At 50.3% G+C, this 24,462-nt stretch overlaps 1 protein-coding gene across 7 annotated transcripts in view; it reads left to right on the forward strand.

Annotated features, from left to right (window-relative positions):
• SULF2 (sulfatase 2) overlaps positions 1 to 24,462 on the forward strand; it is a 125,932-nt gene that overhangs the window by 76,533 nt on the left and 24,937 nt on the right. For all 7 annotated transcript variants that reach the window (XM_027558336.1, XM_027558341.1, XM_027558338.1 and 4 more), the window contains exons 4-7: positions 7,801 to 7,952; positions 15,949 to 16,118; positions 21,605 to 21,755; positions 23,088 to 23,263. In XM_027558336.1, the coding sequence (XP_027414137.1) occupies positions 7,801 to 7,952; positions 15,949 to 16,118; positions 21,605 to 21,755; positions 23,088 to 23,263 (649 nt within the window). The remainder of the gene's footprint in view (positions 1 to 7,800; positions 7,953 to 15,948; positions 16,119 to 21,604; positions 21,756 to 23,087; positions 23,264 to 24,462) is intronic.

Consider the following 24,462-nt stretch of genomic DNA (forward strand, 5'->3'; position numbering starts at 1 on the left):
GGTTACGTTTGCCTTCATCTGGCCGAGTATCCGGAGTTCCCCACACCATTAGTGTCCACATCCTCGTGGTCTGATCCACTTCTGCGATTCCATTGACATTCAACTCAGGGTTTCAATTTCAGCGTTTTAACCCTTCGTTTATTGGCTGCACTCTGGCCTCTGGTGGCCAGCTTTCTCCTTTTGATAATCCACTTTTGTAAAACGTCTTATAGCTGTGTCTCTGGGAGACAAGAAGGCAACACGACTACATGAATTGCTTTCTGTGCATGAAGTAAGGGGTGGGCAGTGAGCAGTCACTGACAGACTTTGCAGGAAGTGCTGTGACTGATCGTGATGAGCGTCTGTTATTCACACAGCGGTTTGTGGACCCAGGAGCTCGTGGTGAGGTTTGAAGCTTGTACTTCATGCAGTTACAGTTATTATGCTGCCGTAACTGAATGTGAACCATGCTGTGGGATACTGTGTTTTTTGTTTTGGTCTTTGGAGTATAATTGCTTTACAATGGTGTGTTTCTGCTGGACAACGAAGTGAATCAGCTATATGGACATACATATGCCCTCCCTCGTGAGCCTCCCTCCCACCCCCGCACACCCATCCCACCCCTCTCGGTCATCACAGAGCGCCTGGCTGAGCTCCCTGGGCTGTCCATCAGCTCCCCACTAGTTATCTAGTTTACACGTGGTAGTGTATATATGTCGATCCTAATCTCCCAGCTCATCCCACCTTCCCGTTGGTGGACGCTTGTGTCCACATGTCCACTCCCTGTGTCTGCATCTCTCTTCCTGCCCTGGAAATAGGTCCCATTTTTCTAGACTGCACATATATGCATTAATATGTGGTATTATTTCTCTCTTTCTGACTTAGGTCTGTAGGACAGCGTCTAGGTCCATCCACATCTCTACAAATGACACAGTGTTGTTCCTTTGCATGGCTGAGTAATGTTCCGTTGTATGTACATACCACAACATCTGTGCGTATCAGGACCACGCATGCGTTAGGACAGCCTGTAACTGGCTGCTCCTGTCCGGTTGTCATGGCCAGCCTCCTTGCTGTGACCCTCCTTCACAATGTGGGGCCCCCACCATCCTGGCCCAGTTCAGAGCCTGCTTCTGCTGAACTGGCATTCTTCTTCCAAGTCACCACAGCCCTGTTTTAAATCCCAGAGGGTCCTTCACCCCACACAGGGAATTTTGCTCTACACCAAGGGTTAGAAAACTTTTCCTGCGGGGCCAGATAGTAAATATTTTGGACTTGCAGCCACATGGTCTCTGTTCAGCAATCCGACTCTGCCATTGTAGCATGCCAGCAGCCATAATGATACCTAAACAAATGGGTGCGGCTGTGTTCCAATGAAACTATTTACAAGAACAGGTGGCAGGCCTGATGTGGTTTGCCAAAACCCTGCTCTGCACTAAGCATCTCATTGTCTTTTCCTTGGGCCTTTTAACTGCTGGGGAAAGACCTCAACCGGAAAGGAATTAAGCAAACAAAACAACAACAAAAATGGAGTGGTAGGATTTATTAGTTGACCTAACTTGGGATTTCTCAACCTTGGCATTGCTGATGTGTTGGGCCAGATAATTCTTTTTCCTGGGGAGCTGTCCTGTGAAGTATAGGATGTTTACCAGCATCCCTGACCTCTACCCACTTGATGCTGGTTGTGACAACTAACAAGGTACCCATTGTCCAGTGTCCCCTAATGTTGGGAAAGACGACATAACTGAAAACGCTAGCATTAAAGGTGACTTCAGGTAAGAGTGGACACAGGGACTCGAACAAGAATATTCCTCTCTCCACCTCTCTTTCTTTCCATCTCTCACCTCTGATGCTTTCTTCCGTGTTGCTTCACTTTCAAACAGACTCCCCACCTCTTAGTAGCAAGATGGTTGCTGGCAGTTTCAAGCTTATATCCCACCAGCTTCAAGCTCCATGAAAGAAAAACTTAGCTCCTTCCCACTAGCGCCCTAAAATCCCAGGTCTGACTCTCATTGGCCGAACTTGGGTCACATGTGCATCCCTGAACCAATGGCAGTAGCCAGGGGAATGTAGCGCTCTGATTGGTCAGACTGAGATTATGTATGCAGCTGCTGTGTATTTACATAAGGAAGGGGTGGGACCCGAAGAATCACAGCCCGAAACTGAAGTCTCTGTTGCCAGGTGTAAATTTGTACCCAGTTCCTGGTACACAGGAGCAAGCAAGTGCGCTGTCCTTTCTATTGATGCCAGCCCTGCGTCCTAGGGGTAGCCATCAGCCGGCACATGGTCAGCGATCTTTCCCTGGCCTGGCGTTTAATCCTCATAATCTGCCTGCCAAGTTGTTCCACCCCTTCACCAGCTCCCAGTTTGGTCTCCCTTTTACACCATCTTAGCAGTGAAGGCTCAGTGACTTCAGGCTCCAACCGTGACACGGTCTGTATTTTTAATCTTGATGTTAATTCTAGCTCATTCTCCAGCCCATATCTCCCAGCCTCAGAGCCCCAGGGCCCACACTAATTCGCTTCTCCCACCTCAACTGGTGCTGGAATAGCCATTTAAAAAACTGCCTTGGGGAAATCTAATCAAATGAGAACAAAATCTAATTTGGCACTAAAAGCCTTTGACTGAACCCCTGTTTTCTAGGGCCTTGTGGAGGCTGAATAATAAAGTCTGGAGTTTTTAAGGGTTGGAGGTTAGAGAGAGATGTGAAAGAGGAGATTCTAACACCGGAAATAGCTCTGGATGTGTTGACACCCATAACACTGGACCATAGTAGGCAGGGGTGGGCTTCCAAAGTCACCCCTCCTCCCACCGCCCAAGAAATATTTATCCCACCAGCTGGGCCAAGAATTTAGGCTCTTTAGCATTCCAAGTTGCACATTCATCAGAAAGACCTTGGCCCAGGTCTTCAGAGACAAACCAGTAGGATCATGAGCCGGGGACTGGGGAGATCTGGGAGGGACCCTAGTTCCCCCAGCGGGGAGTCCCTGAGCCTCCTTCTCTGGACGTTCATTCACTCTTCTGCAAACCAAGAGAGTGAAGTTCAGTGCTTCTTAAATAACTTGTCCTGGGTTCTTTTCAAAATACGTCAAAAGCTGTGGACTGTTTCCAGAAAAATGCACACAAAGTGCAAAATCTGGCATCTAGTATCTTGGAGGATGTGTGCTCCCGAGCTTGTTCCTGCCTGGGGACCTTTGCACTTGCTGTGCTCTCAGCCTGGAGCGTTTCCTTGTATTCCAGTCTTCTCTCTCATTCTCATCATTCCTCCAAGAGCCCTCCCCTGAATACCTGGCCCGGTGGTACCTCCCGTGGTCCATCTCTGGCTGCTCTGTTGCATCACCATCCTTTATTTTCTTCATCTCTGTTGTCACCAACATCATCTCTGCACTTGTCACAGTCACCCCACAGACACAGAACGTGAGCCCCATGAGGCCAGGGGTCCTGTGGGTTGTCTTTGCTGCTATGTTTCCAGTGGTGTGGACAGCTCCAGCTCTTTAGGTGTTTAATAAATAGTTGTTAAATGAATATATTGATTTTCACATGCCCAGGACACTGATTCTATCATTCACTTAATATTTTCTCTCCATTGTTTTACTCTTTTTACTTCACTCTGTTTCAAAAGAAAACATTTACATCACCACCAATATTGTTTGTCATGACAAAGTGTTGGACTTATTAAAGTCCCCTTCTTCCTTGTTGAAATTTTGAACCAAATGAGGAATAAAATTAAGGAGTCAGCAGATGGAAGTTAAAATAGCACTTTGAGGAATCTGATAAAGGCCCGGTTTGAGGACCTGACTTCCTTCTGAGGGCAGTTGGGCTTCCTGATGCTAAACTCCAGAGTCAGACAGACTTCTCACTGAGCCAAGCCCCCTTGAGCTAGCATTGCCTGAAGGTAACTCACTCCTTACAGAAAGCAAAGGAAGGATTGGGTTTTGCATATCCAGTTTGTCCCTCCAAACCCACCAGACATATGTGCTTAGGGTCAGCAAACTGCAGTCCATGAGCCAGATCTGGTCCTCTGCCTTTGTAAATAAAGTTTTATTGAATCAGAGCTACAGTCAATTGTCCATGACTGTTTCGTGCAACAGCAGGGTTGAATAGTTGCAATAGGAACTATCTGGCCCAGGAAACCGAAAATATTTACTCTCTGGGCCTTTACAGGAAGGTTTGCTGCCCTTAGGGGCAGTCTTCCCTGAGGAGGAGGAATAGGAAAGCGTGGAGAGAGGCTGGCCATGTTAGCAGAGTAGAGCTCCCCAGTTATGGAAAGAAAATCAGAAGTGGGGAGTAAGGTCATTGAGACTCTGCAGATCTTGTTTCCTGGGCTGTACTTGGTCTCCAGGTACTTTCTCAGCTCTCACAAATTGGTTTTTTTACTGGTGGGATGAAGATGCTGAGAGTTGGGTGGAGTTATTTTAAATCAGGGTTTTCTTTCAACTCCAGGCTATTGACACTGGCTCAGGGGCCATCCTGAGCTCTGTCAAATGCTTAGCAGCCTCCCTGGCCTCCAGCCACTAGAAGGCACCAGCGCCCGCCTCCCCAGGTTGTGATAAACCTCAGACGCCTGCAGACCCTGCCGTGTCTCAGGGCAAAGCTGCCCCCAGCTCAGTCACTGCTTTACAGGGCGGACGTAGCGAGCCTCTAGAAGGGGACGTTCTCGAGAAAGAGGCTCCAGCCTTCAGCTCACCTGATACTTTGCAGCTGCCTCTTACCTCCAGCTGGCATTTCCGTCTTTGATGCCCCGACACCCAGCCTTGACATGCAGTCACCACTAAATTGGGCACCCATCACCTGCTTACCTTTCCCTTTGTAAAGACTGTTACTCAGGACTCGGAGCCGGGGCAGCCGGTCTTCCAGGCCCTGGCAGCCCGGGGCTTCTTTCCGGTCATTTCTGCACCGTCCTCCCACCGGAAGGGACGCTCCGCCTTACCCCCGGATTGCTGGGGGTCCTCCCTTCGTGTTTCCATCGCCTCCTCACGCCAGCCTCTTTCTAGGAGGCAGTTCACACTGCTTCCTCAGGAGCACTCCCTTCCTGGTTCTGTGTGCAGGGGTGGGGATCTAATGGAAACACTTCCCTTTGCCTTGTGCCCAGGAGGATGTGGGGATCTGGTGTTTGTGGATGAGCAGGGATCTTCCTACCCCTGGGCAGTGCCAGCCACCTGCCAGGCCTCCAGGGAAACCCCAGAGAGGGCTCCGCTCCATGGTGGCTTCTCCTGGCCCAGCCCCCTCTCCTCTGAGCCAACAGGACTCCAGCGGGCCTCCATGCTTTCTAGAAGCTCTAAGTTGATGGCCCCCTCTTACCTCTGCTGGCATCGTAGCCCAGCCCCTGCCCACTTCTCCTTCCTCTGTTGTTGTTCAGTCACTAAGTCGTGTCTGAGTGTGACCCCACGGACTGCAGCACACCAGGCCTCCCTGTCCTTCACCATCTCCTGGAGCTTGCTCAAACTCATGTCCATTGAGTCAGTGATGCCATCCAACCATCTCATCCTCTGCTGCCCCCCTTCTTCTCTTGTCCTCAGTCTTTCTCAGCATCAGGGTCTTTTCCAGTGGTCGGTTCTTCACATCAGGTGGCCAAAGTATTGAAGCTTCAGCATCAGTCCTTCCCATGAATATTTAGGGTTGATTTCCTTTAGGATGGACTGGTTGGATCTCCTTGCTGTCCAAGGGACTCTCAAGAGTCTCCTCTGGCACCACAAGTCGAAAGCATCAATTCTTCAGCACTCATCCCCGTCTGTCTCTTCTCATCTTAGGCTCTGAACTGACACCCACTGGACACTCACTATTTGCCAGGAACAGCACTCAGCACCCAGCTTGCAGGATCTCTGTAAATCCCTTGCACGACCCGAGCTCTCGGCAGTGGTTCTGAGTGTCTCAGAGCCCCGGTGTTCTCATCCGGAAGAGAGGGCTGGCCTGGTGCCTCTGCCTCTGGAAAAACTCTCACAGATTTGTCCATTGCTAAAAAAAAAATGGCCTTATAGGTTATAATTATTTAAAATTGTCCTTGCTTATTGAGGAAGATACAAAGAACCAAAAATATCTCAAAAATCTTGTGTTACCTCACTACCCACAGAGAGTTTGGGGTATGTCCCAGTCTGGATGAATTAGGGTAAATTTTTTTTAAGTAAGCCTTGCTGATGGTGGGGAGCAGGCCTGCAGAGACATGCCGTGCTGTAAACGCCCAGCCCCGTGGAGTTTCACCAGCTGAACCACCCGTGTCCCAGCAACAGAACAAGACCATCATTACCCGAGAAGTCCCCTTCCATCCACCTTTCCCCCACACCCAGCGATGACCACTGCTTTTCTTCCCAATGCCATAGACTCCTTTTGCCTGGCTTTGAACCTGATGTAAATGGGATCATGCAGTGATACGACTAAATCTGCTTTATTTCTCTTAACACTGTTTGGTTGTCGTGATGCGTCCCTGTTAGTAAACACAGCACTAGTATTTTCCTTGTTTCTCTACATACTCAGGTGTATAAACACACATTGTACTTCTCCATTCTTCTCTTTTAATTGTATTTGTTTGTTGTTCATGGCAGCACAGGGTCCTCATTGCTACGGGCTTTCTCTAGTTGCCGTGAGCGGGGGCTGCTCTGGCGTCAGCCTGCGGGCTTCTCATCGTGTAGCTTCTCCTGCTGAGAAGCACAGGCTGTCAAGCACAAGGGCCTGGTTGCCCCGCAGCCTGTGGGGTCTTCCCGGACCGGGGATCGAACGCATGTCCCCCGCACTGGCGGGTGGATTCTTAACCACCAGACCACAAGGGTGGTCCTGTTTCCCCACTCGTGCACAGATGGATATCTGTTTTGTTTCTAGTTATCTGCTATCATGAATAGTGCTTCTGTGAGCCCGTCCTGCCTGTGACTTTGGGTGAACCTATGAATGCGTTTCCGCTGAGTGAAATTCAGGATTCAAATGGCTGGGTCAGAAGCTATGACTATGATCAAGTTTAACAGATACTAGCAAATAGTTTTCTTTCCGTGCCAGGATTGGTCTGCACATCCGCTGGCAGTGTGTGCGAGCTCCAGATGCTCCACGCCCCCACCAATGACTGGCCTTGGTCCGGTTTTTTAAAATGTTAGCTCTTCTAGTCACTGAGTCGTAGATAGAATCCAAGGGGGTCCATAAACCTGAGTGGTAAAAAGCTAGACTCTTGTTTTCACTGACCTACAACTGACACTTGACATTCGCTTCAATTAGGAATGTAGGCCTCTAACTGTGGCATGTCAGCAGAATCTATAATTTGTCATCTGTAGAAATCACCGATATTTCAGTATTCCATTGCATTTGCTGTAGATATTGCAAAATAAAATATTCTCCCTCAGGACTTCCCTGGTGGTCCAGTGGCTAAGACTCCACACAGTTCAATCCCTGGTCGGGGAACTAGATCTCACATGCTGCAACTGAAGATTCCACGTGCTACAGCTAAGATCCAGTGCAGCCAAATAAAGAAATATTTTTCACAAAACTATTCTCACTCATCACTACTTTGAAATGATCACTTTTTATAAGGCCTTGCGTTTAGCATCTTCATTATTTTTTTAAGGACCCATTACTCTATGGCAAACTCTCCTAATACTTTGATAACTGAGTTTCCAAAACAATTGATTTCTCTGCAATCCTATGTATTTTATTTTCTGCATGTGCAAACATTTGCGAAGGGGGTCACAGACTGCATTTGCTGGCCAAGGGACTCCGTGGTTCAGGGGGCAGTGCTGTCTCCACGTCCTGGCCTGGCGTGGTTTGGAAATTTCTATTGAGTAATGGCAAGAGAAGGCTTTTGCGCTCTGCAACCTCACAAGGCTTCCTGGTGCCTCTCCCCTTCAGCTTTCTTTGGGAAGTACCTTAATGAATACAACGGCTCCTACGTGCCGCCAGGCTGGAAGGAATGGGTCGGCCTCCTCAAAAACTCCCGCTTTTATAACTACACGCTGTGTCGGAATGGAGTGAAGGAGAAACACGGCTTTGACTACTCCAAGGTGAGTCCCCCTTCCTGGCTGGGGTGGCAGTGGGGCTCAGCCCTGGGGATCGGGACACGGGAGCCCAACCACCTGGGCTCGGATCGTGACATTACATGTGAGACTTGGACAGCCTGCCGACACCCTCTGCTTCAGTTTCTTCATTTCTCAAATAATAGTCTCTGTTTCTAAGAGTACTGTTTTCTTTTTCTTTTTTTTTTAATCAAAGTATAGTTGATTTAAGGCTTCCCAGATGGCTCAGTGGTAAAAGAACCCACCTGCCAAGCAAGAGATGCAGCTTCAGTCCCTGGATTGGAAAGATCCCCTGGAGAAGGAAATGGCAACCCACTCCGGTATTCTTGTCTGGGAAATCCCATGGACAGAGGAGCCTGGTGGGCTACAGTCCAGGGGGTCGCAAAGAGTTGGACACAATTTAGCGACTGAACAACAACAGGGATAGTTGATTTACAATGTTGCAATATTGTGTTAGTTTCAATGATATAGCAAAGTGATGCAGTTACATGTTTTCCAGATTATTTTTCATTATAAGTCATTTCAAAGTATTGACTATAATTCCCTGTGGTATACAGTAAATCTGTTGCTTACCTATTTTATGTGGAGCGTTTGTTAATCCCATACTTTGTTAATCCCATACTCCTAATTTATCCTTCCCACCAATGCTTTCCCCTTTGATAACTATAGGTTTGTTCTCTATGTCTGTGGGTCTTTTTCTGTCTTCTATGTAGACTCATGTGTATTCTTTTTTAGATCCCACATAAAACAGTATCGTATAATATTGATATTTGTCTTCCTCTGACTGACTTCACTAAGTATAATACTAGGTCCGTCTGTGTTGTTGCAAATGGCAACATAAGGGTGTTGGGTTTTTTCAATTGAAATATATTTGACATATAACACTGTGTGAATTTAACATGGACAACATGTTGGCTCAGTGCATATATATAATGCAGTGTGTGCAGTCATGTTAGCTAAACCTTTATCATGTTGCAGAATTATCTTTTCCTTTTTGGGGGGAAATCATTAAGACCTAGTCTCTTGGCAAGTCTAATATTTATAATACAATTGTTGTTCGGTTGCTAAGTCATATCAGACTCTTTGTGACCCATGGACTGTAGCACACCAGGCTCCTCTGTCCTCCACTATCTCCCAGATTTTGCTCAAATTCATTATAATACAGTACTGTTACCTCTAATCCCTATGCTATGCATGAGATCTCCAGAACTTCCTCATTTACTAGCTGTAAGTTTGGACCCTTAAACAGCACCTCCCCAGTTCTCCCATCCCTCAGCCCCTGGGAGAACCCATTCCACTTTCTGTTTTTATGAGTTCCCCTCTTTCGGATTCCATGTATATTGCGTGGTATCACACAATATTTGTCTTTCTCTGTTTGACTTAAGTCACTTAGCATAATTTCCATGTTGTTGCAAATAGCCAGGATTTCCTTCTTTCTCATGATGGAATAATATTCATGTGTGTGTGTACACACCGCATCTCTATCCATTCATCACTGAGGACACTCGTGTTGTCTGCATACCCAGGCTGCTGGGACTGATGCTGCAATATCCCTTCGAGATCCGGTTTTCATTTCCTTTGGATAAATACCCCGAAGTGGAATCCCCAGATCATAGAGTAGTTCTAGTTTTAATTTTTTGAGGAACCTCCTTGCTGTTTTCTGTAGTGGCTACATCAATCTGCGTTCCACCGGCGGTCCACAGAGCTTCCCTTTCCTCCACATCCCCAGCGACACTCGTCACCTTTTGTCTTTCCGAGGCTCACCGTTCTAACATGCACCGGGTGATATGAGAGCATTATTTTACAACATTTTGCCAAGGCAGAAATTTGTTATCGAAAGCGTGCATAGAGAACATACGGTGTAGTGACTTTTCACGAGCTGAACGGATGCATGTAACCAGCATTCACGTGGGTCAAGAAGCAATGTTGCCACCAGCCCCAGAAGGTCCCCTCGTGTAACTCCTTCCATCAACCACCTCCCCTACAAGGACTTCTGTCACTCAGACTTCCCGCATTGTAGATTAATTCTGTATCCAGCTTCTTTTGCTTAATGCTTTGTTGAAATCTACCCATGTTCTTACTTGTGAGTGTAGCTCCTCCATTCTTGTTGTATCGTATTCGGTACCTTAACCTACTCCTTCCCCATATGTATGTGTGTGAGGCACTCAGTCGTGTCTGACTCTTTGCAAGCCCATGTACTATAGCCTGCCAGGCTCCTCTGTCCATGGGATTCTCCTGGCAAGAATACTGGAGTGGGTTGCCATTTCCTTCTCCAGGGGATCTTCCCAACCCAGGGATTAAACCTGGGTCTCCTGCATTGCAGGCAGATTCTTTCCCATCTGAGCCACCAGAGAAACCCCTAGGTCATTCCCTAGGCCATACTTTTTCTAGTTCTGGTTTGTTGAACCGCGATCAGGTAAGGTACATGGATCCTAGGTAGATGGCTCAGGAAATTTTCACATATGTTTGCGTCTGTGTAAGTACCACCGAGGTCAAATTATAGAGCAGTGCCAGCCCCCAGGAGGCTCCCTCATACACCGTTCCAGTCAGAGATGTAGTGGTATTTCATTGTAATTTTTTTCACAAAGGCTTTTGAAGCTCACAGGAGTTAATAATACGTGTAGAGTGATAGAGGAGCCCACTGCACATAGTAAGCACTCAGAATATATTAGTTCAGATCAAGACACAAAACTTCCTCTGCAAAGGGCCAAATACTAAATAGTTTAGACTTTACAAGCTATAGTTTCCATTGCAACTGCTCAAGTCCGCCCTTGCAGTCCAAAAGCAGCCGTAGATGATATGTAAACAGATAAACCTGGCTGTGTTTCAATAAAACTTTATTTAAAAGAACAGGCAAGGGGCCTGACTTGGCCAGTGGGCTGTAGTTTCCTGACCTCTGGCTTAAACAATGATGATGGTGGTGATGATGACAGGGAGGAGGAGAGACTAATACTGATGGTTCATCCACACTTATCATTTAAAAAAAATCATCCGGTGACTGGCAAATATTCCTGCCATCTCAGCAGCCAAAATACACTCTATCCCATTTCCCTTCCGGAAATACCAGCACATTTGGGGAGCCCTCCCAGCTTCGACAGGTAATCACCGCCCACGTGTGTAAGCCTGATCAGGCCCTGAGTGGCAGGAACCACACATGGCATCACCTGGGCAGTGCCGCTCCCTGACCCCGTGTCTCACTCTGCATGTAGTAGGCCTGTCTCCATGACCTCCCCAGAGCAGATTCATTCTAAAGTCCTGGCTGGGGGTGTTTAGCCAGTCTACTGGACTCCTTGGAAATACAAAGCATAGTCTCACAGGGCTGAGCACACCTTTTCTCTCCTCCCAGCCTCAGTGCAGGCAGATTCTTCAAATACCCAGAAAAGTCCACTCCCTCCTTGTTAACATTCCTCGCCATGTCCGCCCCTGGCCTCAGCACAGCCCGATAATGAAGTTACCCGGGAGACCCCACCCCCTTGGCGCTGAGAATGGGGCGCGCAGTGGTGCTTTCTCACCCGTCTCCTGCCATCCACACATCTCAGCCTGAGAATGAGAGGAGCCCCCCTGACAAAGGTGGGAGAATTCCTGGGACCCCAGTTACCGGAGGCCTGGAAACAGAGAGGGATGGGGGGCCCCTTGGGTGTCAGAGCTGGCTCAGGTCCAGGGTTCGGCTCCCAGGGGTAGCAGTGGGCAGCAGGAGCACCAGGAAGGAACAGGAGCGAGCACGGAGTTTCCGGCCACGGCAGAGCTGGGGAGCACAGACCTGTGACTCTGGGAGGTCAGAGCACTGTGGCCGAAGCTAACCCCGGGGGCCCCGGCGGAGGCCCAGGGAAGGAAGAATCAACAGTCATTCCCAAGTGCCCCTCAGAAGGCCCTCTGAGGACTCTGCCCTAATCACTAATCCCAAAGGTGGGCAGATGCCACCAAAAGGGGTCCTCGTAGCAGAGTGGAAAGAGAGAGGCAGCGTTGATGAGAAAAGAATGAGGCATAAAGCAAGCCGAATGGTCAAAGAGGGCAGGAGAGTGCAGAACAGGCAGCGGGAGGGAGGCAGGAGTGACCAAGTTGGGGCCAGGGGAGGGTCCAGGTGGTGGGAGGCTCTGCAGAAATGGTGGTTGCCATGAACTTGAGTGCACCCACCATTTGCACTTTCTCTGTGTTCCAGAGAAGCCTCCCTCCTATGCAGAGGGGCTTAGCCCAGCTGTTGGCTGCAAATGTGTCACTGAAAGAAATCAACCAAGAAAGCCCACTAATGCGGGAAATGACTGAATGGCCATGGAAACATCTGGAAAAAGATGAGAGGGGTTGGTGTCTAAAGCCGTCAGAGAAGCTTAGGATGTAAGGACTGGTGGAAAAGCAAGTTGCAGGACTCTTCGGGGTCCCTAGTCAGATGTCACCTTCCTAGACCACCCTGTGTACTGGGCACCTCCCCACGCCGAGCCCACCCCCTATCACCATGGATGAGCCACACCTGTGTATATCACGGATTCATTTGTTAACCGTCCTCCTATTTGAATACGAGGCTCATGAAGGCAGGAGTGTTAGTCTTGTCCACTGCTGTGTTTGTTGGACGAATGAATGTACACAGGATAATAGGATTCATGTAAAAGATGCATAAAGCAACTGTAACATACATAACAACACATCAGGAAAGATACTTCTTTCTCAGTAGGAGACTACAGAGGCCAAGATTGGACGTGGAGATGAGAGGTTATCAAAGGGAACTTCAGCTTTGTTTGTACTGTTTTAATTTTCACAAGGAAAATGCTTGATTCCTGAGGAATAATGGCTAATCCTCCTTTAGAGGGTATCACACACCAGATACCGCTGGAATCATTGTATATGAATTAACCTGTGCGTTTCTCACCAGAGCCTGTGAGCGATTTGCTGTTAGTTTCCCTAATCACTAGATGAGGAAACTGAGGCCCAGAGAGGCGAAGGAGCCAGGCCACACAGCTCGAAGGGGAATGTTCCCTGGTGGTTTAGACAATAAAGAATCTGCCTGCAATGCAGAGACCCGGTTCAGTCCCTGGGTTGGGCAGATCTCCTGAAGAAATAGCTACCCACTCCAGTATTCTTGCCTGGACAATTTGATTCTTGTGGTCCGTGGGTCGCAAAGAGTCAGACATGACTGAGTGACTAACATTTTCACTTTCAGGATTCAAACCCAGGCCATCAGGCTTCAAAATCCATTCTTAAAACTGTAGCTCTTGGGTCAAGCCCAGCCTGCCAACTGTTTTGCTACAACCCTGAGCTTAGAATGGTTTTTCCATGTCTACTTAGCCGGAAAAAATCAAAAGCACAGCGAGTTTCATGACCCATGAATATTATATGAAATTCAGATTTTAGTGTGCATGGATAAAGTTTTACTGCAGCCTAGACATGCCCATTCATTTCTGCCGTTGCTGCTGTTCAGCTGTAATGGCAGTAATGAGTGATTGTAACTGAGACTTCTGGCCTATGAAGCCTCAAATATTTATCATCTGGCCTTTTACAGAAAAGGTTTGTTAAGACCTGATGTAAACCACCATCTACTCCCAGTAATATTTTTGTTTGTCGGGGCACGAAAGGTGGACCAGACAAAAAAACACAAAGGCCTGGGTTCTAACTCTGAATGAATTGCTTATTAGTTTTGTGGCCTTGGTTTTCCTATCTGTAAAATGGGCGTGGTGTCCACTTCACAAAGTCGCTATGAAGGTCAGTGGAACAAAGGTCTGATAAAAACGATAAGAGCTAGTGTCTCTTGTGGGTTCCCCCAGTACCAGGCTCCTTGCTAAATGCACTATTCACTTGTCAAGTTTGTGTAAAGTCACCATCTGAAGAGACTGGTATTGGAACCATTTTTGAAATGCAGCTATAGCAGCAGCTTGTTGATTTATATCATATAGAAGAAAATTATTTTATGTAATGTTCTACAGGGCCCCTTTGTAAGACCCTTTTTTACTCCCCAAAATGTTTCAAGGGAAATTGCATGAAGTAACGAGTGACTTTCTCCCCTCTCTCCCCTTGTCTTGGTCCCCAATTAGCACTTAGGGATCTGTCCTTCTGAATTTTTTTCTTAGTGCTGAGAAGCATATGAAGGTAGGGGTTTTGTTTCTCCTCTCCTCCCTACTCCTCCCACAAAAAAATATAAATAAATAAACTTTTCTGAAGTTTGACTCAGTAGTTTGCTCTTTCCCTTAAGAGTATATCTTGGACACTGTTCCACCTCAGTCACTACAGATCTACTTCCCTTTTCGTGTCTGCCCAGCACTGCACAGAATGGAAGCAGTGCGGGGTCATTGGTCACCACCCTACTGCTGGTCACTGTGGTGCAGTGACCATCCTATGCAGAGACGCAGTGCGCGAGTGTCCCTGGAGGTGTGTGTCTCGAGAGGCATAGGAGCCCAGGGAGTGTGTTTGCATTTCGTACAGGGTACAGCGGTAGAAGGGTAGAAACTGTAGCCATTTCTTCACCGTTTTTCTTGTAAAATAATATCCCTTTTTGAAAGTTATCATTTTGGACAGAGCTGCTTCCTAGGAAGCACAGGGTAAATGTTTAAGAATTCATTCCCTTCCAAAGAAATCAGCAGCTAAAGATTTACCAAGTTCAGGAAGAACTTAAACAAATCTCAACTTCTTTGCTGAGCTTTTAAAGCCCTCATTTCCTGTCCATAACGTTCCCACTCATCCGTCCTCCTGCCAGCTTATCTACGTGGCTCTCACTGTTCTGGAGCTGCTACGGCATGCCTGGGTTTGTGGCACGATTTGCTTGTCTGCTGACTGTTCATCCTCTTTCTATTCCTTGAACACAAGCCACACTTGTTCCCGCCTCAGAGCCTTGCATCTGCTGTCCCCTCTGCCTGAAATGCTTCCTCCAGATCGGTGATTCTCACTCCTGGCTGCACATTGGAGTCCCCTGCGGAGATTTTTTAAAAGTCCAGTGCCCAAGCTGAACCACAGAGCAGCTAAACCAGAAGAGGGCCCAGACACTAGTAAAGCTCCCTTAAGGATTCCAGCAAGCAGCTGAGAGTGAACTCCAATGATGGAGATCTTCCCACGCCCAGTTCCTTCTTGCCACTCAGGTCCCAGCTCGAGTGTCATCTCCTCAGAAAAGCCCTCCCTGATTGCCTCAGCTCCCAATTACTCTTTGTCACATCTTGTCTTATTTCCTCCTCCTGTCACTGCTCATCACCATCTCAACTCTTTGGTTATATGTTCATCTGCTCCTGCCCCCAGGACAGACCCTTCAGCATTGCAGGCATGTATTCACCCTCCACAATGGGATCCCTGCTGCAGCAGCTGCTAAGTCGCTTCAGTCCCTAGGGCCTTGAAAAGACTTCAGGCTTAAGGACCAAGACTCAGGAGGCCTGACTGCCACATTTATCAGCTGTGTGACATTGGCCGATTCACTTAACTTCTCTGGGCCTTCATTTTCCTGTTCTGGAAAACAGGGCTTTTCATCACACCTACTTTCTAGGACTGCGTAAGAATTAACAAGCTAATACATGTAAACCCAGAGGATGAGATGACTGGATGGCATCACTGACTCGATGGACGTGAGTCTCAGTGAACTCCAGAAGTTGGTGATGGACAGAGAGGCCTGGCGTGCTGCGATTCATGGGGTCGCAAAGAGTCGGACACAACTGAGCGGCTGATCTGATCTGACACGTAAACCCAAAAGAGTTCCTGGCACGCCATAAGCACTCAGTAGTGTTATTATTTTAATATCTGTCATGAATGAATGACAAATTGCAATTCCTCTCCCATCCTCCCTACCCCCTTCTCAGGGTTTTTCCTCCACTGTGAGGTGTTATCATTTGACATTCCCTGTTCCGCTTGCCTACTTATTGTCTGTATTCCCTGTTTTACTTCATCACTCACTGCATGTCTGCCCCCAGACCAGCAGCTCCAGGAGGGCAAGGATTGTCTGTTTTGGCCACTTTTGCATCCCCGATGTTCAGCACAGATTCCCGGCTCCTCACGCCTCCCGTCTCTCCCCGGCCCCCAGGACTACCTGACAGACCTCATCACCAACGACAGTGTGAGCTTCTTCCGCGCATCCAAGAAGATGTACCCGCACAGGCCTGTGCTCATGGTCCTCAGCCACGCAGCCCCCCACGGTCCTGAGGACTCAGCCCCCCAGTACTCAAGCCTCTTCCCTAATGCATCTCAGCACATGTAAGTGTCAGGGCACTGCCTCAGAGCTACTGGGTGGCACAAAGGCGGGAGGGTCAGGCTCGGTCACAATGACGTAATGATGGAGACAAGGCTGCCTCTTCTCTCTAACCCTCCTGGTTTAAAGAACCCAGGAGCACACAGCTGATCTCTGGAGAACTGGAATACAGATCCAGTAATAACAACCCAAAGCAGGCGTCAACAGTGGTTAACGTGGGACCCACATCCTCTCACCGAGATCTGTGGCTAGAACTGCCTTTTGGGTGTACACCTGTGTCACAGGTTTCCTTTCAATCCTGTGTGTTTTTTGATTTTGCACATTTTTAAGCATTCTTTTGAGAAGCGGTCCATAGCTTCATCAGACTACTAATATGTCTACAGCCTGTATAAGCTATTGACTCCATGGCAGACTCTATTCTAAGCCCTATGGTGGTGGTTTAGTCGCTAAGTCGTGTCCGACTCTTGGGACCCCCTGGACTGTCTGTCCATGGGATTTCCCAGGCAGTAATACTGGAGCGGGTCGCCATTTCCTTCTCCAGGGGATCTTCTGCACTGAATCCCTGAATATTCCCAGTGACCCTTGATGTATCAGTTATCTATAGCTGCATGACAAGTTATTCTGAAATCGAACCACTTAGGACACCAGTGTGTAGCATCTCACAGTACCTGTGAGTCAGGAATCTGAGGGCTACCTGTCTGGTTCTGGCTCAGGGTCTCCAGAGGATGTAATCAAGATGTCAGCTGGGGTGCCACCACCTGAGGCTTGCCTGGGGCTCACGCACAGGGCTGCCTCTGACCTAGGGCCAACGCAGTCTTTTATAACCTGATCTCAAAAGGACACACCATCTCTACCATACTCTACTCATCACACAGACCAGTGGGAGGCGGCTACTCACGGTAGAATTGGGGGCCGCTGAGGGCTGTCTTGGAGGCTGCCTGTCAGGGAGGTGAGGTAAGTTCCCTAAGGTCACACAGCTGGTAAATGGCAGAGCTCAGATTCACATCTGGCCCCCATTCCTGCCTGCCATCTCTCTGCCCACCTCTCCAGTCCTCCTTCCTGAGCAGGCTAGAAAATCTTTCTGGAATCTTCTGCATTCCTCTGCCTCAAACCACCTCCTGCTCAGCCGTGATGCTCAGCAAACCTTCACTCTGACATTGGGGTGACAAGGGCAGGGCAGTTTGGAGCCCGCCTGAATATTCCAAGTGTTTAAGTTTCCTTACAATCAGAATGCATCACCCTCCTCGCCCCACTCGCTGTGATTCCTTTCTGACGGCACCCAGAGTGGCTCCTGGAGGGTGAGGCAGTGTGTCAGCCGACTCCCTGGTCTTTGGGAAGGAGAGTTGGACAGGTGAGGACGAAGCACATCCCAGGACAGCAGCACCGCCTCTCTGCAAAGCTGACCTGGTGGCCCCACCCACCCGCTCCTCCCGCCTAGGAGCCAGCCTCCTGCCCCCAGCCTCTGCCGGAGGGAGTGTGAGGCCCACTCAGTCCTGCCGTGGGGTGGGCGCCATGGAGTGGGGTGGGGTGATGGTTCGCTTGGCTTCTGCAGTGTCTCCTCTAAAAGGGGTGCTGGCACCCCGCCCTCCTCCTCAGCAGCCCTGGAGTTTTGTGATGAGATTGTTTGACATCGCCTGCTCATTTATTTTCCCTTTGAAATGAAAATTATAGAACTTGAACATGAGCACCGCCTGCTATTATTCACCCAGAGCGCCCCCCCGCACCTTATTAGGAGTGTGTTTGGAAGGCTCTCTTATCTCTGGGGTATAATCATTTTCAAAACAAAGCTCCAAACCAGAAAGTTCTGCAGCTGGGATGTTTAATTACAACAGTCAGGGGGCTGAGGAGGGGCCAGAGAACCTCAGGTCGGAGTTCCAGATCTTTCTGTCTCGAGGCCCCTGTCAGACTCTCACCCTGTCAAGCCTGCGTCACATTCTCTGCTGGGCTTTGGGTTCTGGCAAATGCTGCTCGTTGCGACACGGTCCCACTGCACCTGCCCAGGGCCCCGTCCACCCTCCCCAGCTTCGTACATACACAGAGATGCACACAGACACACACAAACACACACAGATACACACACAAATATACAAATAGATACACACAAATGTACACACAAACTGGGCTTCCCTGGTGGCTCAGATGGTGAAGAATCTGCCTGCAGTGCAGGAGACCCAGGTTCCATCCCTGGGCTGGGAAGATCCCCTGGAAAAGGGGATGGCAACCCACTGCAGTATTCTTACCTGGAGAATCCCATGGACAGAGGAGCCTGGTGGGCTAAAGTCCACGGACTTGCAGAGAGTCCGACACGACTGAGCGACTGACACATTCACATACACAAATACACCAGTGTGCACACACACACAGATACACAGAACACACAGATACAGACACAAAGACACACAAATAACACAGATACACAGACATGTACACACAGGCCCATATACAGACACACACACACACACAGATACACAAATACACACAGAAACAGACACCCAAACACACAGATACAAAGATCTAAGCATATACACACACACAGATACACAAAAACAAACACACAGAGATGCACATAAACACAGGTGCAAACGCAGACACACAAACATGCAAATACACCGCCATACAGACATGCACGCACAGAGACAGGCGCGCACACACACACACACACACCACACACACACACACACCCCCACACACATACACACACACACCCCACACACACACCCCACACACACACCCCACACACACACCACACATACACACACACCACACACACACACGCCACACACACACGCCACACACACACACACCCCCCCCACACACACACCCCACACACACCCCACACACACCCCACACACACACACCACACACACACCACACACACATCCCACACACACACACACACCACACACCACACACACACACACCACACACACACCACACACACACACACCCCACACACACCCCACACACCCCACACACACCACACACACACCCCCCCACACACACACACCCCACACACACACCACACACACACACACCCCACACACACACCACACACACATCCCACACACACACCACACACACATCCCACACACACACACACCACACACCACACACACACCACACACACAACCACACACACACCACACACCCACACACACACTACACACACACACCCCCCACACCACACACACACACACCCCCCCCACATACACACCACACACACACACCCACACCCACACACCACACACACACACACACACACACCCCACACACACACCCCACACCCACACACACACACACCACACACCACCCACACACCCCACACACACACACACACTACACACACACACACCCACACACACACACCACACACACCACACACACACACACCCCACACACACACCACACACACATCCCACACACACCACACACACACACACCCCACACACACACACGTGCGCGCGCAGCCAGAGCTTCCTAGGAGTGTGGCATCTGACCGGGTCACGGGCCTCTCCTTCCATCACCCAAGGGAGCCAGGCTCAGGCTTGCATGTTGGGGTGGGGGTGGGGCCAGGCCTCCAGACACAGAGCGAGGGGCCGGAAGGGGCGGCAGAAGAGGGGATGTTGTCCTTCAGGCTGGACAAGCAGACATTCCTCGGATTCTTTCAGAGGTGAGGGCTTCGCCTCTTTGTTCAGCAGACGGCTGGGTTCCTGTGAAAATGTGACCCCGTCCCAGGAGAGCAGGGAGAGCCTGGCCCCAAGCAGGACCCCAGATCCTGCTCCAAAAGCCGTCTCCAGAGAAGGGGCTTCAGATAGCAGACTCTTGACAGACTCAGCCCTCACTGTTCTCCAGGGCAGACACCAGCCCCTTAGAATCTAAGAGATTCAGGGGTAATTGCTCAGAATTGCATCCAATCCGGGCCCCTGGGGCCATGGGAACAATTTCCCCAAACCACCAACCAGCCCTGAGGGCGTCTCTCTCTGCTGCTCCTGCAGCCCGCAGCCCCCCTTGGTGTGGGAGGTGGGCGCACCCCTGGGAATGTTCTGCACGTTGGTCAGGCCCTAAGCCGGCCGGCAGGGAAAGCCTCGTTCCTCGTTCCTCAGGATCGAAGGAGCCGGGGCAGATTTAGCGGCAGGAGACCGGCCAGAACCGCAAAGTCCAGAAGGAGTCTTGAGACTCACTCTGTCTACATAGCGACCATCTCCATAACTATGGGCTCCATGAGCTGCAGGGTCTTTCCTTCCACCCCAGAAAGTTCTCTGAAGTTGAGGGGGCTGAGGTCCCGAGGAAGGGAGGACATTTGGGACCCTTATCCCCTCCCCAACCCCCTCAGCCCTCCCCCCTTAATAGTCCTCTTGAAAAGTTTTTGTCTTCAAGGAGAGGAAGCTTAGCCTGTGTTTGCAGTTTTGCCTGGGGAAGGGAAGGGGGGTAAGATCTGAGCGGCCCCTGGCCTTCCAGTATCATCAGACCCCTTGTGAGGGGCACCCATGCCTTGTGGGGTTTCCCACTCGTGAGCTCAGCCCCCAGCTCTGCCTTTGGCAAGGTCGTCCCCTCACTGGGCCACGAGTCTCCGTTTCTCACTCAGGGTGAATAAAAGTAGCCCCAGCACCTAGGGCAGTTCTGAATATTAAATGAGATGATTTAAATGGAGCCTTCTGCGTGCACCCAGCACACAGCCAGCGCTCATCCGAGGTCAGATTATCCTGTATTTATTCGTTTATCATTGAGCATCACAGCTGACCCCACAGTAGAAGTCTCAGAGCCCAGTGGCTGCACCAGTCACTCAGTGAGACCGTGGGCAGGTCCCGGAACTCCTCTGACCCCCGTTTCCTCTTTTTTAAAATGGGAGATTAACCACACAGGAAGAATATTTGTGACAAGTCATAGAATACAGCCTGTCCCAAACGTACACATTCAGGCCATTCTCACAGTTTTCTGACTATTATTAACCGAATTTTTTAACCAATTTCCTTTTAAAAAAAAACCAAAAACCAAAATCTATTTCAAAAGGAAATTCCATGTGACACACCTTAATTAGCATTGATAACTGGCACTCGCCATCTACCCAATGCAGCTGAAAAATGAATGCAGTGCTGTTAAATTAGAATTGGGTGCTGTGCCCGTGGGTGGTTCTCAACTTGAACCTCTCTCCTCCTGTACAAAGGGAGGTGGGCAAATTCGAGGGAGGAGACAGCCCAGCACAGACAGAGACTTCGGCCTTGATGCGCTCGGCGTGCTGACAGGGCTGCGATGGGAGGACGGTCCCCCTGGGGGCCTCCAGGGCACCTGGCGCTGTGGCCCCCCAGTCTTCCCACATGCATGCCCCACACAGAGATGCTGACCTAACCTGGGGCAGAGCCCCCGACATGCTGGCGTCCAGAGGGGCCAGGTTTCAGCCTGGGCTGTAGCCCCAGCACATATTGGGGTGGGGAGGTTGGGGGGCACCCCCACCCGCGGCCTGGTCTGACCTCTATGCGTGTCTGCCCACCAGCACCCCAAGCTACAACTACGCGCCCAACCCCGACAAGCACTGGATCATGCGTTACACGGGGCCCATGAAGCCCATCCACATGCAGTTCACCAACATGCTGCAGCGGAAGCGCCTGCAGACCCTCCTGTCGGTGGACGACTCCATGGAGACGGTAGGCTGCCCTCCTCCCGCCCCGCCCCGCCCCCAGCATCGTCAGCGGGAGAGGAATGGAACCGGGCAGAAAGGAGAGGCACCCCGAAACGGCTGAGTGATCCAGAGGGAACCCCAGTACTTGGGAACTGTTCCAGCTCTGGTTGGTCCACTCCAGCAACCACGTGTGGCTACATACACTTTTCTCCAGCTTTCCGGAGAATGCCGCACATGCACATACCGCACAGCTCACCCGACTCAAGCTCACGTTTCAGTGGGTTTTCACTTATTCAGAGTTGTGCGATCCACAGTTGGCCTTAGAACAGTTTCCTCAACCCCCAGAAGGAAACCCTGCAGCCCTTAAGCATCACCCCAAACCACCCCCCCACCCCTCCACCTTAGGCAGTCCCTCACCTACTTGTGTCTCTGTGAACTCTTTTCTGGACATTTTGTATAAAAGGAACCCTACAATACGTGGCTTTTTTGTATCTGGCTTCTTCCACTTTGTGCGATGATTTCAAGGTTCACTTGAAGGTACTTAATTGTTTTATTGTTGCTGAAAAATATTCCATTGCCTGGGTATGTATTTTTAAATTTATCCATGACTACTTAAGTTCAGTAAGGGCTTCCCTTGTGGCTCAGACAGTAAGGAACCTGCCAGCAATGCAGGAGAGCTGGGTTCGATCTGTGGGTCAGGAAGATTCCCTGGAGAAGGGAAGGGCTACCCACTCCAATATTCTTGCCTGCAGAATTCCATGGGCAGAAGAGCCTACCATGAGTTACAGTCCATCGGGCCACAAAGAATCAGACACCACTGGGCAACTAACGTTGTCACTTCCCAATAAAATTTAAAGTTTTGTTCCTCAGTTGCACTGGCCACATTGGAAGTGCTGAACATGTGGCTGCACGTGGCTCATGCCACAGGTGTTAACATTGCCTGCATCGCAGAAAGTTCTGTTGTGGGTCACAGACTCCTGCCTTGGGCCAGTCATCCATCCATCCATCCATCCATCCATCCCACAGCGTCTGTTGAGCTCCAGTACACACAGGACCCAGCAGGGAACAAAATGACAGAAGTCCCACCCAGATGGGACCTGCATGCCAATGCAGGGAGACACAGTCCACAAATAAGTGCTGAGAAGGCAAGCAAAGGGGGGCGGGAGGTGAGGAGGCCCTAGTGACAGCTGGGTCAGTCCCAGGGACCCCACCAAGAGGTGACAGTTGAGCGAAGACCTGAAGCAGGGGAGGGACAGGGCCTGAGACCCCAGCACATCTCCCCTTTAGGGCAGAGCAGGCCAGGTGCCCACTGCCCGCTGGCCCTCCCCATATCCTCACCGCCTTGCCTGCGTTTCAGATTTACAACATGCTGGTGGAGACGGGCGAGCTGGACAACACCTACATCGTGTACACGGCCGACCACGGCTACCACATCGGCCAGTTCGGACTGGTGAAAGGGAAGTCCATGCCCTACGAGTTCGACATCAGGGTCCCATTCTACGTGAGGGGCCCCAACGTGGAGGCCGGCTCCCTGTAAGTGCATCACCCCACCCCCAGCACCCCGCAATTCCAGGGAGGCCTCCAGGCTCGTTGGCACACACAAGGGCAAGCAGCAGGCACCTCAGCGGGCAGCCCCTGGCCACTCCCCTGGGAGCACAGGATGTGGGCAGGTGGGCCTGGGTGCCGAGCGAAGGGGCAGTGATGTCACCCAGGGTGGGTTCTGATCATCACCATCCCCTCTGTTGGGGAAGGGGAGGCCAGGGCTGTTAGCATCCGAGAAAACAGACTGTTCATAGTGGGCGCTGTGCCAGAGAATCAGGGAGCCGGACTCTGTGTCCCCGACAGCGCGTGGAGATGCCACCTCGACTTCTGTCTGTCCTGACTGGTGGTGGGCCTGGCAGTTGTCGGGGAGGGGCCCCGGGCTGAGGTCAGTGGGGCCAGCTCAGTGGCAGCGCTAAGGGAACCAGCCTCCCCCCATCCTTCCCCGAGGGCCACGTGGCCCCTCCGCCAGCCGTGCCTGTGGGTTAACCTTTGAAATGACACGTCCTGGCAGCAAAAACGTCGTGCCTGGGGCAGGGAGGGGTAGAACGGCCAGTAATCATAGCTGCAGCTTCCTCGGGTCAGCCGGGATGTTATGGAGACCGACTCGAAGGGTCTTCTGAAATGCGCGTTATCACTGCTCTGGCGCTCATCCGGTCTGACTTCCGTCCGAGCCCTGAACGCATGGAGACACTGACTCGGCTACAGGATTCCTCCTGAAAGGGCAACGTCTTGGGACCGAGATGTTCCTGCCCCGCCTGGGAGGTTTGGTGGAGCTTCCAGGAGGCAGGCGGTGTGAGCTGTAGTCCAGCCTCATCTCTAGTCCTCTGCCGACCTCACTGGGTCCCTCCCTGTCTGGATCTCAGGGTCCCCACCTATAATCATAGCTATTATAATAATAGCCGTGTTGATACAGTGTGATTCTTCAGGCTTTGGTCTAAGCACCTTCTATCCAGGTAACTGAGTTAAGCATGATAACAAGCCTCTAAGATAGATGTGAGTGTTATCCGTGTTTTAAACACGAGCAAACAGAGGCTCGGGTTAAATTGCCTGAGATTACATAGCACAGAAGAGAGGAGCTGGAATTTGTCTCAAAACCAGGTTTCTGACACTTGTGAATGTTTTTCCTTATTTGAGAAGAATCTATGACCATTAAAGTCATTAGGATTACTTGCTTTCAGAAAGAGAAGATG

The sequence above is a fragment of the Bos indicus x Bos taurus genome, chromosome 13, assembly GCF_003369695.1.
Source record: "Bos indicus x Bos taurus breed Angus x Brahman F1 hybrid chromosome 13, Bos_hybrid_MaternalHap_v2.0, whole genome shotgun sequence".
NCBI classification, from domain to species: Eukaryota; Metazoa; Chordata; class Mammalia; order Artiodactyla; family Bovidae; genus Bos; species Bos indicus x Bos taurus.